Source organism: Haliotis cracherodii, unplaced genomic scaffold (genome assembly GCF_022045235.1).
Source record: "Haliotis cracherodii isolate W230 unplaced genomic scaffold, xgHalCrac1.p SCAF_13, whole genome shotgun sequence".
NCBI lineage: Eukaryota > Metazoa > Mollusca > Gastropoda > Lepetellida > Haliotidae > Haliotis > Haliotis cracherodii.
Genome location: NW_027266268.1, coordinates 19,877,416 through 19,894,762, shown reverse-complemented (window position 1 = coordinate 19,894,762; position 17,347 = coordinate 19,877,416). Strand labels below are relative to the sequence as shown.

Below are 17,347 nucleotides of genomic sequence, written 5' to 3'. Positions count from 1 at the left end.
CATGATTATTGGATCCAGGCACTTAAAAGGGATTTAACTGTGTCTTAGATCACTTGGAAAACTCTTTCCTATCACAATTTTTTACAAAAATCAATTCATAGCCACACAAGAATATACATTGGATGACAGTAGTAGTTTACAATACCTATAAACATGACCACAATGTCCTTTTTCAAATATTGTTATAAATATATATCACAAATATATCTGACAAAAGACTGACATTTGGGAACATTTGCTAACATTATTTCGTTTAATCATCAAAATATGTAATGTCACTTTTAAGTATGTCAGCTGATTTCAGCCATATAATTTATCATATGTTCATAAAGATGGCACACTAAAATAATAGTCCCTATGGCTACAGTAAAGAGCCTACTTATGACAATGGAGAGGCCGCCTTTTGCCAGTGGGTGGCCTCCTTTTGAATCATAAACATGATACCACACTCGTTCTGCCAGTGGAGAGGCCACATTTTGATGGTGATATGGCCTCCTATTGATGGTGGAATGGCCCCCTTTCATGGTTGAGAATCATCTTTTTGCTTCGAGAGGTAGTCACATAACTTTATTGGCCAACTTCATCCATTCGCCATAAAGAAACAAACATTCCATCAGTCTACAAAGAACGGGTGTCTTAGGGCTTCTTCAGCAGTTATTCTTGTTGCAGGATTAAGGTCAAGTAAACTTTTAAGCAAATCAAAACCACAGTCAGAAATATTTTCCCACAAATCTGTAGAATTCTCTTTGTTTGGAATGTGAGTATTCTTCTGTGCCTGGTTCCCTGCAGCGAGACTGGGGGCGCTCCTAAGCTTCACACACAGTCGTTTCAGGTCCACTGCCGGTGTTACGGGGCTGCAGGTGAGGTGTTTGCCTGGAAGAACAATCAGTGGGTATCAGGTATGTATCACTGGGCTATCATAGTTGCTACTCTGTGTACAACATAAATTTTACATACCATATTCGACGTAATAAGCGCCCAGGGTGCTCTCAAAATTAGAAATAGGGGGCTCTTATTAGATGATTTTGGTGAAAAAAAGTGAGTTGAAAGATAAATTTCATGGTTTATGCTAACAGCCTGAAATGTTTATATACGACAGATATATTTTTCAAGAATTTAATGGCCCATAATTAAGGGTGCATATAACACACGAGTGTGTATTATACGCAAATGAATAAGTCTTTTGTACATTGATCAATTGGAAGGGGTGCTAATTGGGATTGTTCACTAGCCAATATATTAGCAAATATCGCTGTGGGCCCTTATTACGTTGAATACGGTACTTTGTGTCAACTCCTTCACATTGCTATATGGCTGAAACATTGGCAATATCCTGTTATATAAGATAGCTATGCAATAAATTGCAAACAGTGAAAAACGAAGCGTGGTTTATTTTACGATGAAACATTTGAGGAGATTTGAATATGCGCTCGCAACTTGATGATGCCAGATACTGGATGACGTTAATTTCGAGAGGAAAGTGACGAGTAAGTTCCCCTTAGATGTAGCTGGGCAACACAGATAAACGCAGTCGCAGAACCATCGCATCCAAAAGCGGGAGAGATATGACAATCGGTATTAGGAGGAAAGATAGAGATGATCGACGTAATGATTGTGAAAATATGTGGGAAATACCAAATTTAACCCACCTGATTGTAAAATTGACTTGTCCGACATTTCCGAGGTCGGATTCCATTCAGAGAGTCATCATCATTAAAATTTGGGTACATAATTTTAAAGCTTGTAAATTTTATCAACATCCTTAAAGAGGCTGTAGATGATGTTGATATCTCATATGAAGAAATAATTGACTCGTGGTCGTTGTTTATTGGACAATAAAACACTGCTGCGCCCCTCATGGTTTATTCTCCCTGCAGTGTTTTATTGTATGATAAAGAAGTACCACTTGCCGTTTATTTACTGAATAAGTTTACATTTTTGTTTGTTTGTTGTTTAACGCCGCACTCAGCAATATTCCAGCTATATGGCGGCAGTCTGTAATTAATCGAGTCTGGATCAGACAATCCAATGATTAATATCATGAGCATCGGTCCACGCAATTGGGATCGATGACATGCATCAACCAAGTCAGCAAGCCTGACCACCCGATCCCGTTAGTCGCCTTTTACGACAAGCATACTCGTCTTTTACGGCAAGTATGGGTTGCTGAAGACCTATTCTACCCAGGACAGATTTTCCCGAATTTCCTCATAGCACCAAAAATAGGTGTTTGCAGGAATTTCAAGATGTGCTACCACATGTACGCATCAGTGCACCGAACAGCCCTTTGCACGTAACGCCTTTTTAAGACAAACCAAGCACGCAGACGAAACCTGTCTGGCATTGGATGAGGCAATACGCTGTGAGGGTGGATGAGTAGGTTGGACCACAGTGGGAGGGTAAGTGGATCATCTTCAGCTAGATTTCTGGGGTCGACGAACCACCCTCTCGCCTCTCGCCCGAATTTCTTTATGGCACCAAATGTAGGTGCTTTTAGGAAGTTCAACATATGCTCCGAAATACAAGAATCGGTATTATGAAATGCAGGTCCACGGTATTATACCAAACTTCAGCCATCAAATTTAAGGTCGTTAATATGGGGTATTTTCAAGTCAATGATGGTGTGTCACAACTTTATATGGTGATAAACCCTCATGTGTAACTGGATATGCTGGACTGGTGTGATCTTACCGAAAGTCTTCGCTGCAACCTTGACCTCTTCACTGCCCATGATGGAGATGATCTGTGCGAGAGCTGTGACGTCATCATTGGCTCGGAAGAAAGGGTAGCGGCCACTGAGCAGTGACATGAAGATGACCCCGGCTGACCAGATGTCCACAGCTTAAAAACATCGGCAGTCAGGGCTTTACATCAATGTCAATACAAGCAATGTTTCACGTCGGTTTATATCAGAGGACATACACTGATTTCTCTGCAAAATATCCTCAATTTTTTTCAAAAATAAAAAAATGCCTTATCAGGGAACGTCATGAGAACCATGGCGACATACCTGTTGACTGGTCAGGACATTTCATGAGAACTTCGGGCGAGCGGAAACCAGGTGTTCCTGCACGAGGGGCGGTCTGATTGCTTCTGGAACCAAAAAATTATCCAACACTTATTGCTGGGAGCATTCAATTTCAGTTTGATCAATAAACTTACCAAAAAATATCACCCAGGCACAGTCGCTCAACGTATACATCAAGTAATGGAACTGATGATGTGTATTAGCTTCTGTGATTGACCAATCCGAAGTGAGTATTTTCCAAATTTATGGTAGAATACAGAACAAAAACATGCATCATCAACTTAAACTTTGCTGTGCATAATTTCAGTAATACTACCTGTATCGTACAGCATCACCTATGTTATATCATAATCAATGATTTCCGCAGCAACTAATCTTTTTAACCTTTTGTAAGATTACAGGGATTCCCATGGTTACGTTGCATTCTGTTTGCCGGATGAACCATTTAACAACTGCACCAAAATTCATTTCACTACATGCTTGCTGTAAAAAAGCGACTATGCTTGTCATAAGAGGCGACAATCGGGATCGGGTGGTCAGACTAGCTAACTTGGTTGATGCATGTCATCGTATCCCAATTGCGTTGATCGCTGCTCATGATGTCAATCACTGGATTGTCTGGTCCAGACTTGATTATTTACAGACCGCCGTCCTATAGCTGGAATATTGGTGAGTGCGGCGTTAACCAACAAACATCACATCGTACTTCTATTTGACATTTTGAAAGTTTGGAGTATTGTTGATTGCGGCGTTAAAGAACAAACAAACCAACAAACATTTCACTATAGAGGCTTATAGGAAAATCACTTAATGTATCAGTTTTGCATAACAGTATTATCATTAGTTTTAAGTTTTTCAATATGTAAACCGGATATGTATAAAACATCATCTACAAGAAAACGTGTTTATTCCTTTTTCAGTATGCTATTTCTTCAGCAAATAGACAAAAACCCGCACATTTACGTATTTTTCCTCAATTTTAACACGCAGTGATATATATTCTATGGCCCAGACACAAGATTTTTGTTACCATGATGTATCAATGACTTCACAATTTCGAAGCCAACTACTTTCATAAGACATCAAACAAAATGGAGACCTCAACGAGATGGCTAAAAGTCTTTCTCAGCTTTTGTCATCACTTTTTATGAGCTGAAATACATATACAGCGTGAAACAAATATTCAATCACATCAATTTGAAAGTTTAGTGGAATATCCCTCTTCTTCTAGTCTCACCTGGCAACACAAATACTGCACACCATAGGCTGGCCAAAACACTGACAGGTGTTCTGACTGCCCGGCCGTGACGATGAAGACGACCGCGGCTTGCTGGAAACATGGCCCTCTTTTATCATCAGAGCCCTCTTGGCCAGCAGCATGCGACGGGGAGACTTTATTTTGTTGGATAAGTGAAGCATGTCAAGATTTGCTGTTGGCGGCGTGTACTGCCGTCGGTGGGCTGCCAGTTTACCACTGGCGCCTGGCTTCAGTTCAGACGGTTGCTCCCTTTTCATGTCGGTAGAAGCAGGGGACTGGAGACATACAAATGTTATCATTATCATGGGATCATCCTCTTTATCTCCAGGGCTTGCATTTCGGTAAACGTACATTGACTCATGTATCCATTTCCATGGTTATCGTGATCTCAAATTACGTGAGGGGGCACGGGTGGCCCAGTCGTCTAAGGCGCCGCGATTTGCTGTGCAGAGTTGTGTCCCTTAGGCACGCCAGAAACCTATGATTGTGGGTTCGAATCCCAGTTCGCCCCAATAATGTTTATAGGTTTGTCAGCACCATACCCGTGCTCGTGGGTTTCACCGAAGTGGTAAACGTCATAGACCTGCATCACTTCAGGCTTTCCTCCCACATTAAGCTGACACGCCATGATATAACTGGAATAATGTTAAAAGCGGCGTTAAACCCAACTCACTCACTCACTCACTCAAATTACTTGCCCTTGATTTTCACTCACACTTTACTGACCTATCAAACGAGATAAGGAAAAAGGACATGGGTTGGGTCCATTGCCTGTTCTAATGGACACAAAGACACAATTTCCATCAAAAATAGTCTTGAGGGCTTTCTTTTTTGTGCCAGTCAGTTTTTCAATGTTAAATTTCTCGCAAACTCTATTGCAATCATCTGGGACTGGCTGTCATGGTGTTGATGCCGCCAATCCAACATTGAGGCCAATTTCATAAAAATCAGATCTTAGTTTTCGCTACCGCTAAACAAAGATCTGAGGACATCCCATTATGGGTCACGTCAGAACGACCCCTTTTGACCGACCAATGAAATGACTGACAAGAAATTGACATTAGCCAATCAGAAGGCAGTTTCTCGAGCTTTACGATACTAGTTTCAAACTGGCGACTATGGTTCGAAACATATTTTGACGTATTCTCGATTTAAAAAATTAAAACTGATAAGAAGAACACTCCGGAATGGCTTATAGATGGCCTAGCTTGTATGGATATAATCATAAAACCTGTAACTGTCGTTTGGAATACCCCATGTTAAATATTTCCTGGTTTCATGATTAGAAAACTCATTCCGACTGTCACTTTCATGATCTGGAAAGCGACGCTCTGATTGGTTGGATGAAAGGTCGTTCTGATGTGACCCTTAATGGGATGACCTCAGTTCTTTGTTTAGCGATAGCGAAAACAAAGATCTGATTTTAATGAGATTGGTTTGTAACTCCCATTCTGATTGGTCCGTTAGACTTAGGAGCGTAACATTATCGAATTGGCTAATGAAAATAAAGGGTGGCTAACTTGAGATTGTGAGAACCATGGGAATTAATCCAAGGTTTAGTGTAGGTTTACTGAAATGTGAGCTATGGAGATACAGAGGATGGTTGTTTGGTTTGTTGTTTAACGCTGCAATCAGCAATATTCCAGCTATATGACGGCGGTCTGTAAATAATCGAGTCTGGACTAGACAATATAATATAATCATAATTATATTATAATAAATAAATTAATTCAATCACTGTGACAAGCCTACTCAAGACTGACCCCAGCAAGTGTGATTAAATAAAGGTCCCTGGAAAATCCTCCAAGCATGATAGTTATTGTCAAACATAAATAATCAGCTTTCGTGCTACATGCATCTGTGGTCCACGGACAACTAAGGGGTTTTGGAGGGCTTTGAACAAATTTGCTGGGACAGCCAATAAGAGTGTTTTCTTTAACAATGCTAACCATTCAATATTCTGAGGGTAGCCTAGGATTTGTATGGGGACTAGATATGTATTCAGCTACAGCTGAAAAACCAGATATTATTTTTATTCAACTATGAGCCTCAGAGCTTTAACCACTTGCCTATCACCCCTTGTAGTGTTGGTGGAATCAGTGAAACAATAATAAAACAAAAATCTCGCCTGAACATAAGTATATTCCTGTTCTTACCTTGACATTGTTATCCTGAAGATATTTTTTGGACGGAGAGAGCGGGACTGACTTGTGATGTTTGTCTGCGAGTTTTACATCTACACTGGGAGACGTCTTGCATTTCTTCATCAGACACACTGGTGCTTGGTGGGCCAAACCAAAGTCTACCAGAGAAAACCTGCACAGAAAACAACCCATGTGAACATACACAGTGTCTAAAACAATTTTTACTCCCAACAATCCAGGCGGGCTAGTGACTAGGAGAACGGCGAGTTATCAAACAATCAAACTATTGCAATTGTTTGCTCTTTGATAGTACTACAATGACAGTATTGTCAGTAATATGCATAGCAATGGATAGTTTCAATACTTGCAATTATAATTATAAACCATATGTAATGCCAATTTTAAACCTGCCTGTGTGTTGGTTAGCAAAGATTATGACCACTTCAGATTAGAGTTACTTCCCTTTGAGTTCAGTATGCCACTGTGAGGAAAATGGCTGACTATTAGATTGTAAGCAATGCTTTATTCATTATTATTACATTGATTCCTGTAATTATCAAGCCTTAAAGTTGGTTAACTACTTTAACAATATTACTGCAATATTGTGGGCCACTATTGCAATACAATCTCACCCCTACTGGTGACTCATGACTGTAACTAGCCCACCTTGAAAGTTGCAGACCCACATTTGTGTATACATGCTGGAGTTAAAGACATATCATCACTGTGGTATCAGATTGGTTTGTTGTTTAATGCTGCACTCACCAATATTCCAGCTATATGGCGTCAGTCTGTAAATAATCGAGTCTGGACCAGACAATCCAGTGATTGACATCATGAGCATCGATCCACGCAACTAGGATACGATGACATGCATTAACCAAGTCAGCGAGTCACCACCCGATCAAGATAGTCGCCTTTTACGGCAAGCATGGGTTGCTGAAGACCTATTCTACACTGAATGTTCACGGATCCTGTGGCATCAGACCAACACTTTAAAAGTTCATAAGCAAAGAAACGGATAACCAGGCAAGATAACGGGTAACACAGAGTGACATCCATGCAGTAAAGCAAATGTTCAGTAAATCTTAACTGAAAGAAATGTTACCAGCCAGAGAACAGCAGGCAGGCAGGCAGGCAGCTATTTCGGACACTGAACACACAAACTACCAGACATAAGACTGACAGTCTCAACTTTCATTGTATTTCTTATCAGAATTGGAATATCAGTTAAATTTAACTTGCAAGCTTCAAATGAACATGTTTACAAAATGATGTGTCCTGTTGGACATATTTGTTGGAATATTTGAGGATTTAAATAAAAAAAAAAAAGGGAAATAAAAACGAAACATGCAACTTTGTGATGATGTGGGCAGTGCCTGAGAACCAAGATTATTAATTTGTTTAGCCAAACATACTGTTGTGTCTCTCGGTTGTAGAGGAAGTTGCTGGGTTTTACATCTCTGTGTATGATGTCGAACTTGTGCACGCGTCGGAGAGCTATGAGAAGGTTCCGCATGTAGTCTCGCACCTCAGTCAGCGACATCTCAAGCACGTAATCCTGGGGACAGAGAGGCAGAGTTTCACAAAATTATAAGTAGCAGTCACTGGTACTTCCTGTATTTTATTAGCCAGGGACCAGCAGACTTAAGGCAATTTTGAACCCTGACATGAAAAAGAATGTGTTACCATGGTAACATACAATGCCATTGAGAAGGTACTTCACAGTCAAGAGACATGCTTGATGTCATAGCTAATACTAGAGTGGTAACATTACACATTGTTACGACACCATAATGATAATAATAAGACTGTTTATACGGCGCCATATTTCCACGCCACACAAGGGCGTTCACAAAGTGCTACATGATTATTGTCCCAGGCAATGAATCAGCATGCACTCAATTTTCATTCTCAGCTCCCTGGGGAGAATACAACCCAAGCTGCCTGAGGCGCATTACTTTCTCATCCTAACAGGTACCCATTTCACTGCTGTGTAACAGAGACATATTTCAAACAAGTTCACTTGCTAAAGAGTGAGTGAGTGAGTATGGTTTTACGCCGCTTTTAGCAATATTCCAGCAATATCACGGCGGGGGACACCACAAATGGGCTTCACACATTGTACCCATGTCGGGAATCGAACCAGGGTCTTCGGCGTGACGAGCGAACGCTTTAACCACTAGGCTACCCGCCCGCCCCACACTTGCTCAAGAAGACACTATAAGCGCTACATGTGCTTCAGTTTGGGGCAGGAACAAATTTCCTTGTAACTCTCAGAAGACAAGTTGCCAAGCACAGTCACACATCCAACTACTCTCTGTGACAGGTGCACGACATATAATATTTGTATTTGTTGTTTAACACTTCACTCAGCAATATTCCAGATATATGATGACAGTCTGTAAATAATCGAGTCTGGACCAGACAATCCAGTGATAGACATCATGAGCATCATCATTCTATGCATTTGGGATACGATGACACGCATCAATCAAGTCAGTGAGCCTGACCCCCCGATCCCGCTAGTCGCCTCTTACTACAAGCATTGTCACCTCTTATGGCATAGACTGATAGAAGCCCAATCATATATTAGGTAAATTTGAGTCCATTAACAAAATAGGGGCTTGAGCATGTGGAGCATGTTTAGTATTTTTAATAATAATGTTTATACTATTTCATCATGCTTATACTACTTAGAAGAAGTATTCTTTCATATTACCATAGCATGACAGATAAGCTATATGTAAGGATAAGATTTATAGATGAACAACTTCTTTATTACAATTAAGAGCGGTGTTTCAGTGTAGGTTCTCACACCGTTATCAAGCAAACCTACACCATGTGTACACCGCAACGTTGCTCTTAATTGTAATAAAGTTGTTAATCCATAAATCTTATTCTTACTTAGTACTCCAACTTCTAAATGCCTATCAAAGAAGAAGATTAGCTATAGCAATATGAAGGAATCGGGAGTTCTTTTACTTCTTTTGAGTAGTATATACATATATCGTTTTGGATCAATACATGTCCATTTGATTTGAAACTTGTAGTGAGTGAGTGAGTGAGTATGGGTTTACGCGGCTTTTAGCAATATTCCAGCAATATTCCAGCAATATCACGGCGGGGGACACCAGAAATGGGCTTCACATATTGTACCCATATCGGGAATCGAACCCGGGTCTTCGGCGTGACGAGCCAACGCTGTAACCACTAGGCTCCCCGACCGCCCCTGAAACTTGTAGGGTAACACAGGGAATCACGATGCATCTCATGTATGGTATAGTTACATGCTTATGTTACAGTGTTCATGGGAGCCTTGCCATTTGAAAATAAAAACACCTCACATTCACATATTGTCAGGAACACGCCAATTACTGTATTAAACAGGGTTGACTCACTGGGAACTTGTCGTGTGCGAAGTATGGCATGACGATGACGACATGGTCCCTGTTTCTGATGCACAGTTCCACACCGATCACATTCTCGCAGCCGCTGAAATACACGGACATATTCATATGATTATCAGGGTTAGGCTTAATAAAATATAAGAGCTGGTTCTCTGGCAATGGTTTTTGAAAATATAGTGCGGGCAGGCGGTGTCCTTTAATGTTTTTTTTGTGTGTGTGTGTGTGCGTGCGCGCGTGTGCATGTGCAAAACCGACCCTGGAAAAGGTCTCCCTACATAAGTGTATTCCTTGATAAGTAAAATACTGGAATACAATATTTGACTACCGTTGGACTTGGAATACTTGAGGATTTTTAGGTTTTTAAAAAAAAAATGGAAATAAAAATGAAACCCTTTGGCGGACTTTGTGATGAACCAAGATTATTATTCTTTTAAGCCTTAGAAATTAATATTTGTTGTCACTAGTACTGTACTCAAAAATGACCTGCCACAGAGTTGCAATACAAGAGATAGAGCCACATAACAGGCTGAATCTTTCTTTAGTCAGAACAATGAGGTCACAGCCAGGCCTTTTGTACATTGAAATGACAATGGCAGTCACAGGTAGTAGAATACGATTGTAATAAAATAGAACATGTACATAACAAATGATCCATATAACATGTATAAGGCAGCAAATATCAATTAAAAGATCCTGCTCTTTAAATACACACACAATCCACATAACAGTATAAATGGTAGTCCACAAGGAAATGTCCCTCGTCCTTCCTGAATTTGACTAGTCTCAGACTAGCAGACTTATGTCATACATTCTGTTTCAGAGATTATGATGATGATGATGATGATGATAGTGAAGTTTGCTCTTTCTGCAATGTCGCTGTCTAATTTTGGAACTTTCTCCTTCTTAGTCTCGAATCTACTCCTTCCCTACCACTGTTCAAGTCTAGACTGAATGCAAATTTGTTTCAAAGATATCTTGGCTGTCTGTATTCATAGGTGAAGTACTGACTTTTTAAGGGGGGAAACGATACAGCAAGGTAACGATACAATACTTATCATGATTCAAAGGTCAAGCTACAATACATATCGCCATATACACATTTACGTCAAACCGCGTAGAAACTTCTTGAATATAAATATTTCAGAGCAGGTTCAAAAGGTAAAGCTTGCTGTAGACACATGTGCATAGCAGCTATTTTAGTAGTGAACTAGAAACCCTTAACACAACACATTTTGTGATATTTGACTGACAAAGTGCTTGGTGTCATTAAACAAGTGGTAAGTAATGTATTTTCACAAGTGTATCACGTTGTGTCGAATAGAAAAAATGTATCAAGTATCGTATCACAGAGCTCCAGATAAGCTTTTGGTGTTGTGGGTATTTTACCCATGCATTCTAAAATCAGTGGGTATCAGTAATTCTATCTGGGTATTCAAATTTCTGTGACCCACTAGTTTTTACACATGTGGGTATTTAAGTTAAATATTTAAAAACACTATTCATCTAGTCCCTGCAAACTGGTGTTGTGTGGGTTTGAGAGCTTTATAGGACTAAAAAATACCACGATACTTCCACAAGGAAGTGTGATGGCAAATGATCATGATGTAACTATCATCGTGGAGTTTGGCAAGGTTGACGCAATGCCTGTTTATAATTTCAAAATAAGTTGCTGATTTGCTAATCCAATACGCAGAGTTACCTAACAATATTTTGATGATATGCACAAGTTTTATTTTGTAGCGTATCTGTAATAATCGTTGCGTATTTGATACGCTTGGATTTTTTTTTAAATGCGTATTTCTGCATTTCTGATGTGTATTTTACGCAGATACGCAGCTTATCTGGAGCTCATCTCAAAAAAACTTACAATGCACCAATGTATTGTTTCAGCCTACCAAAAAAGAACCTTATACACATGCTATAATACCATGACCTTCATAATATGACAGAAAAACAAACCCAATTTCCTGCAAGCACCGTAGTTCTCCCTCGATACGAGAAGGATGACTGGTCGGGATGATGTGTTTCAGGGCAAACTGCTGCTTCACCTCGGGGTGATGTCGGAGACAGGCTTGGAAGACTGAGCTAAACGTCCCTGTAGTGGCAAGAAACATTACAATTAGGGGTGGCTCGGAACCGGCAATTGCCAGTTTTTCACTGGTTAGATTAACGTAGAAAGGCAAAAATCGCAGAGGAAAAAAATAAAAATTGTTTCCCTGTGTTGACAAACGTCACCACTGTGTAGCAAGAGAATGACTTGGCTGGGATAACCACATGATCAGCACATATAGGTCTATCAGACTGAGCTAAACGACCCTGTAGTGGCAAGAAACATTTCAATTAGGGGTGGCACGGGAACCCGGTAATTACCAGTTTTTCACTGGTTAGATAAACATAGAAAGGCAAAAATCGGAAAAAAATAAAAATGGTCACCATGTCACCACTGTGTAGCGAGAGAATGAGTTGGCTGGGATAACCACGTGATCGGCACATATAGGTCAACCAGCATGCAAGCATGCATGACCCAGGTGTTGGGAGGTGATCATGGTAATATGTGGTATGTATGGTGAATTAATTTTAGAAGCTGGAACCCTTCGTTTCAGACACTTAGGATTGACAAAAGAAAGAGAAATGCATAGTGTGAAATAGGATAAGTTTAAAATGTAAGCATTACAATTGCGGGGTTGGGGGGTTGGGGAAGAACCCTGGGGTTTGATGCTACCAGGGCTGGGACGATACATCAACTATCACTGACTACTGACTATTAGTGTTCCCATTTACCGGTAATTGCCAGTTTTTCACTGGTAAAATTAGGCTTGGACCGGTAATTTATGTGACTGCCAGTCCCTGTGAACCAGCAAATAAAGTACCTTATAAATCTGTGTTGTAGGTTTTACGCCGCTTTTAGCAGTATTCCAGCAATATCACGGCGGGGGACACCAGAAATGGGCTCCACACATTGTGCCCGTCGGGAATCAAACCTCGGTCTTCGGCATGACGAGCGAACGCTTTAACCACTAGGCTATCCGCCCCCCCCCCCCTTAATGTTTAACACTGTAAGTGGCTATGTAAACACATATAGACAAGGAGCTGGAAACCATGGTAACACATATTATTAGAGTGTGGTAATAAACAATAAAAGAGCAAACAAATCATTTTGTATTTAATATTTTGGTCAAAAAGGATCTACGTGGTAACCATGGTAACAAGGAATACTCTTACCCTCTCCTATTTTGTTGACGATTTTAAAGTGCTGAGCAACCTCGGGAACAAATTCATACAGGCACTCAATCTCCTCTTGTACATCAACTGAAATAGACAAGACAATAATAAACATTCCTTAAATGAGTGTTGCCTGTAAACCAGCATTAGAAATTGGCACTAGTCCTATAGTCCTTGCCAAACTGCCCAATAGTCAAGGTATCATAAGGACTAGTAGAAATTTGCCACATTTAAGGGTTTTGCTATATGCTATCATCATAAGGACTAGTGGACTAAAACTGTTAGTTTCTCTCCCCGTAAACATTGTGTTGCAATCCTGGCAAATTACTGCACTACAATGTATGTGCACATGGCTACACAGAGCTACAGATAAGCTGCGTATTGGAGTAAAATACCCCCCAAAACTATTCAAAACCCAATTACTTTCAATTACCTTGCATACAGAAAGGCAGGCATTAAATGAAAAATGCAATTGTTTGAAAACAGCATGCGTAAATACCCAATGAAGCTTTTTCAGCATGAGTACAAAGGAGCTAATTTCCGAAACACAATTACGAGCTAATTTACCTTCCGAGTCTAGCCTATGTTTAGAACATATGTTTACCCATTTTGGGAAAACCCAATAGAGTGATGAATAGATGAGTGAAAAAATGTTGGTTACCCAATGAAAAATGTAATAACCCAATTAAGATAGAAACCGTAGAGTAAACATGGTAAAAACTTAACTGAACCCAGGTCCTCGGCATGACGAGAGAATGCCCAATGAAAAATGTAATAACCAAATTTCTGAATATATTTGATATTGGAATTTACAATAAAAAATTTGACCAACCCCACAAATGTCTGGGCCCCTTCCACAAAGCTCTTTTCGTGCTAAGTTGATAGTAACTTCCATACTTTAACACTGGCTTATGATCATCGTAGTGCAAAGATCGCTTTGTGGAAATGGGCCCTGGCCTTACTATAATGATCATGAATATCATGACCTGGAAAACGTTCAATTCCCATTTGGAAATATCTACTGACATATGCTGCAGACTTGGGAATGAAAACTGGCTCTTAGCATGCTTAGTATGTCTCAATAAATCCCAGTAGTGTGTACATACTTGGCAGTGCCTCCTGCGTGGAAGGGGGGCAAGGTTTCTTGGACCCATCAACATTGTCCATACTCTCTGCCACGCTCCGGTCACTGAGGGTTTCCGTTTCACTCATTCTGAAATGGAAAGGAACAAAATTGTTTCAGCTGTGTTAATTTCAAAATCAATTCATATTCCTTATTCAGTTTTAATTTTATGCATAAAAACTAGACTCAAATATTGAAAAATTAAATGAGTGTTCTTTTTTTGAGTATATTATGTATGTACTGAGGACTATTTACACCCTTACTAATACTGTATCATATACCAACACGAGTTGGTTGGTTGTTTGTTGTTTAACGCCGCACTCGGCAATATTCCAGCTACATGACGGCGGTCTGTAATTAATCAAGTCTGGACCAGACAATCCAGTAATTGATATCATGAGCATCGATCCACGCGATTGGGATCTATGACATGCTTCAACCAAGTCAGCGAGTCTGACCACTGGATCCAATTAGTCGCCTCTTACGACAAGCATAGTCGCCTTTAACGGCAAGCATGTTATGTATCTATCTTGATTTTGGACCAGTGCAGTTACGAGTGAGTGAGTGAGTGAGTTGGGTTTAACGCTGCTTTTAACAGTATTCCAGTTATATCACAGCGTGTCAAGCTTAATGTGGGAGGAAAGTTCGAAGTGATGCAAGTCTCAGACGTTTACCAATTCGGTGAAACCCACAAGCACGGGTATGGTGCTGACAAACCTAGAAACATAAAAGGGGCGAACCAGGATTTGAACCCACAATCATAGGTTTCTGGCAAATCGTGGTGCCTTAGACGACTGCGCCACCTGTGCCCCCCAGTGCTGGGATGACTGCCACAAGATAATTTGCATATCACGTGACCAGATGTTTCTCGTCTGTAAACAAACATGCATATTCTGCAATCAGCATGATCAGAGCAAGACTTGCCTTTTGGTGCTCTTTACACATTGTTTTGCATAACTATGTAGATATGCTACTACAACTGCAACATGCGGAGCATTACTATATATTTACACATCAACATGATGAAAGTGAAAGTATCACCAGCTCTTTGATGGCTTCGATGACCGCAAATGGAGACATAAAACCAATGTAAACAAAAGATAAATATGCAAATGGAAACAGTTTTTCAAGTAGTAGGATATTTTCCTAGTGAAAGTTAACCATTTATCATCATGATCATGTTTATGTTTTATGTTTATCTAAACATGCTAAATGTGCAGACACATTAGAATGTCTGCACAATTAGCGTTCATGCCAAACAGTGTTAGAAATTGGCATTAGTCCTACAGTCCTTGCCAAGCTGCCCAATTGTTGAGGTATCCTAAGAACTAGTAGAAATTTGCAATTTTTAGGGGTTTTGCTGTATGTTATCATTATAAGGACTAGTGGACTAACACCGTTAGTCTCAATCACTGCCAAAGGCTTGGGTTCAGTTCCCAACATGGTAAACTTCATTGATTGTGTGAAGTCCATGTCTGGTGTCCCCATCTGGTGATACAGCTGAAAAATTGTTTAAACCCATACTCACTCACTCACTCACTCACTATGTGATGCCATAATATACAAGCAATTTTTTTATCGCATCGGAGACTGTGTGCTGAAAAGGAGTATATGACCAAACATATTTAACTATAAGGTCATCCAGTCTTTGGGTACGACTCAAAGAAGATCTTTACTTGTTTGTTCGAAAGATGAACAACATTTCTAGACTGAAGGACCGTTAGGGCTTCAACTCAAGGGATTCCTTGTTAGATTTGGTCTCCAGCATTCATATTTCTTAAGTTGAGAGGTACTTAAACATTGTTTACACATTGCAACTTATGCTGGTCATCGTTATGGAAAGGATTCCGTCGGTATCCCCTCCCAAAGTTACATTTGTATGCATTGCCACTAACATCACATATATTTTTTAGGGAGGATAAAAGGGCTGCGACAGGTAACTCGGTTGAGGTGGGTACTGAGTAGGACCCGGGTACCCACAGGCCTACCCGGACCTGTGGTCAGTCACGTGATTATATTGTTTAATGGCAAAAATTGGTCTAAGGTTACAATATACATGATATAACTGACAAATGTCAGGGTTAGAAACTAACAGTTTTTGTCCACTAGTCCATATAATGATAACATATAGCAAAACCTTTAAAATGGGCCAATTTCTACTAGTCCTTAGGATACCTTTACTATTGGGCAGTTTGGGAAGGACTACAGGACTAGTGCCAATTTCTAACGCTGAATGTTCATTTCTTTCTGACTATGCACACATTCGATCTGACTTTATATGTTTGCATAAAGACAAACTTCAGTCAACTTCAGTGTATGCATGACCAGATCGGTTTAACGTGTAGTACATTTAAATATATTTTGACAGGGGTAGTCAAACATTTCCCAATCAGACATTTGTACCTATATCTTGTGACCTAAAGTGGTTACCTGGGAAGGGTCGTGTATTAATGGGTAGGGTACCCGTGTAGTAAATTTGGACTCGTCCCAGCCCTAGAGGATACCGGTGGAAGTCTTACCATCGTACTGGATGAGATTATTCAGGTAGTCAGGCTCTGCGACTTAATTGGTGGATCACATGTAATTTTATCTCAATTGCGTGGATAGAGACTCATGATGTCAATCACTTGATTGTTTGGTTCAGACTTAAATGCTGACGTCATATAGCTGGAATATTGCTGAGTGAGGCGTTAAACAACAAACAAAAAATGTGATGGAATAAAAAGTTGTATAAAATAATACATTGTATTACTGGCTTGTGAGTGATCATTTATTATGGGGAGGAGGGTCATGGGAAAGAGCTACATACAATTCGGAGTAGGGGTGGGAGGTATAAGAATAGTATAGTATGATAGTCCTAAGACCAGTCCCATCTCTCCACCACGATATATAACCAAACTGTAAGGTCAAACACTACAATCGTGCAGACGATCTTTCTGTCGACAGAACATGAAAACGTATAAATTCAAAGAAAATCTCAATCTTAGTAACTCTTCAGTACCCGGCCCGGTTCAATACTATTATACACATAGTTATAACATATTTTTGATATATCTCACCTGCCAACTTTCTATTTTCTTCGAGTAAGCTGTTGCTTTTCTTCTCGAAATCTGGCGCCAAGTGTTGACGTTCTATTTCCCGTTTACTTCCGGATCAGCACAA

General features: G+C 40.0%; 1 protein-coding gene across 1 annotated transcript; it reads right to left on the bottom strand.

Moving 5' to 3' along the window:
- Nucleotides 1–340: 340 nt before the first annotated feature.
- On the bottom strand, nt 341–17,320 carry LOC139459043 (cell division cycle 7-related protein kinase-like). The gene is made up of 11 exons (XM_071240486.1): nt 17,245–17,320; nt 14,169–14,275; nt 13,063–13,149; nt 11,800–11,935; nt 9,832–9,925; nt 7,849–7,991; nt 6,443–6,602; nt 4,266–4,561; nt 3,011–3,093; nt 2,692–2,841; nt 341–873 (listed from the first exon to the last, which is right to left on the bottom strand). The coding sequence occupies exons 2-11, from the start codon at nt 14,272–14,274 to the stop codon at nt 614–616; spliced, it is 1,515 nt and encodes a 504-aa protein (XP_071096587.1). The 5' UTR covers nt 14,275; nt 17,245–17,320; the 3' UTR covers nt 341–613.
- Between the last annotated feature and the right edge of the window lie 27 nt (nt 17,321–17,347).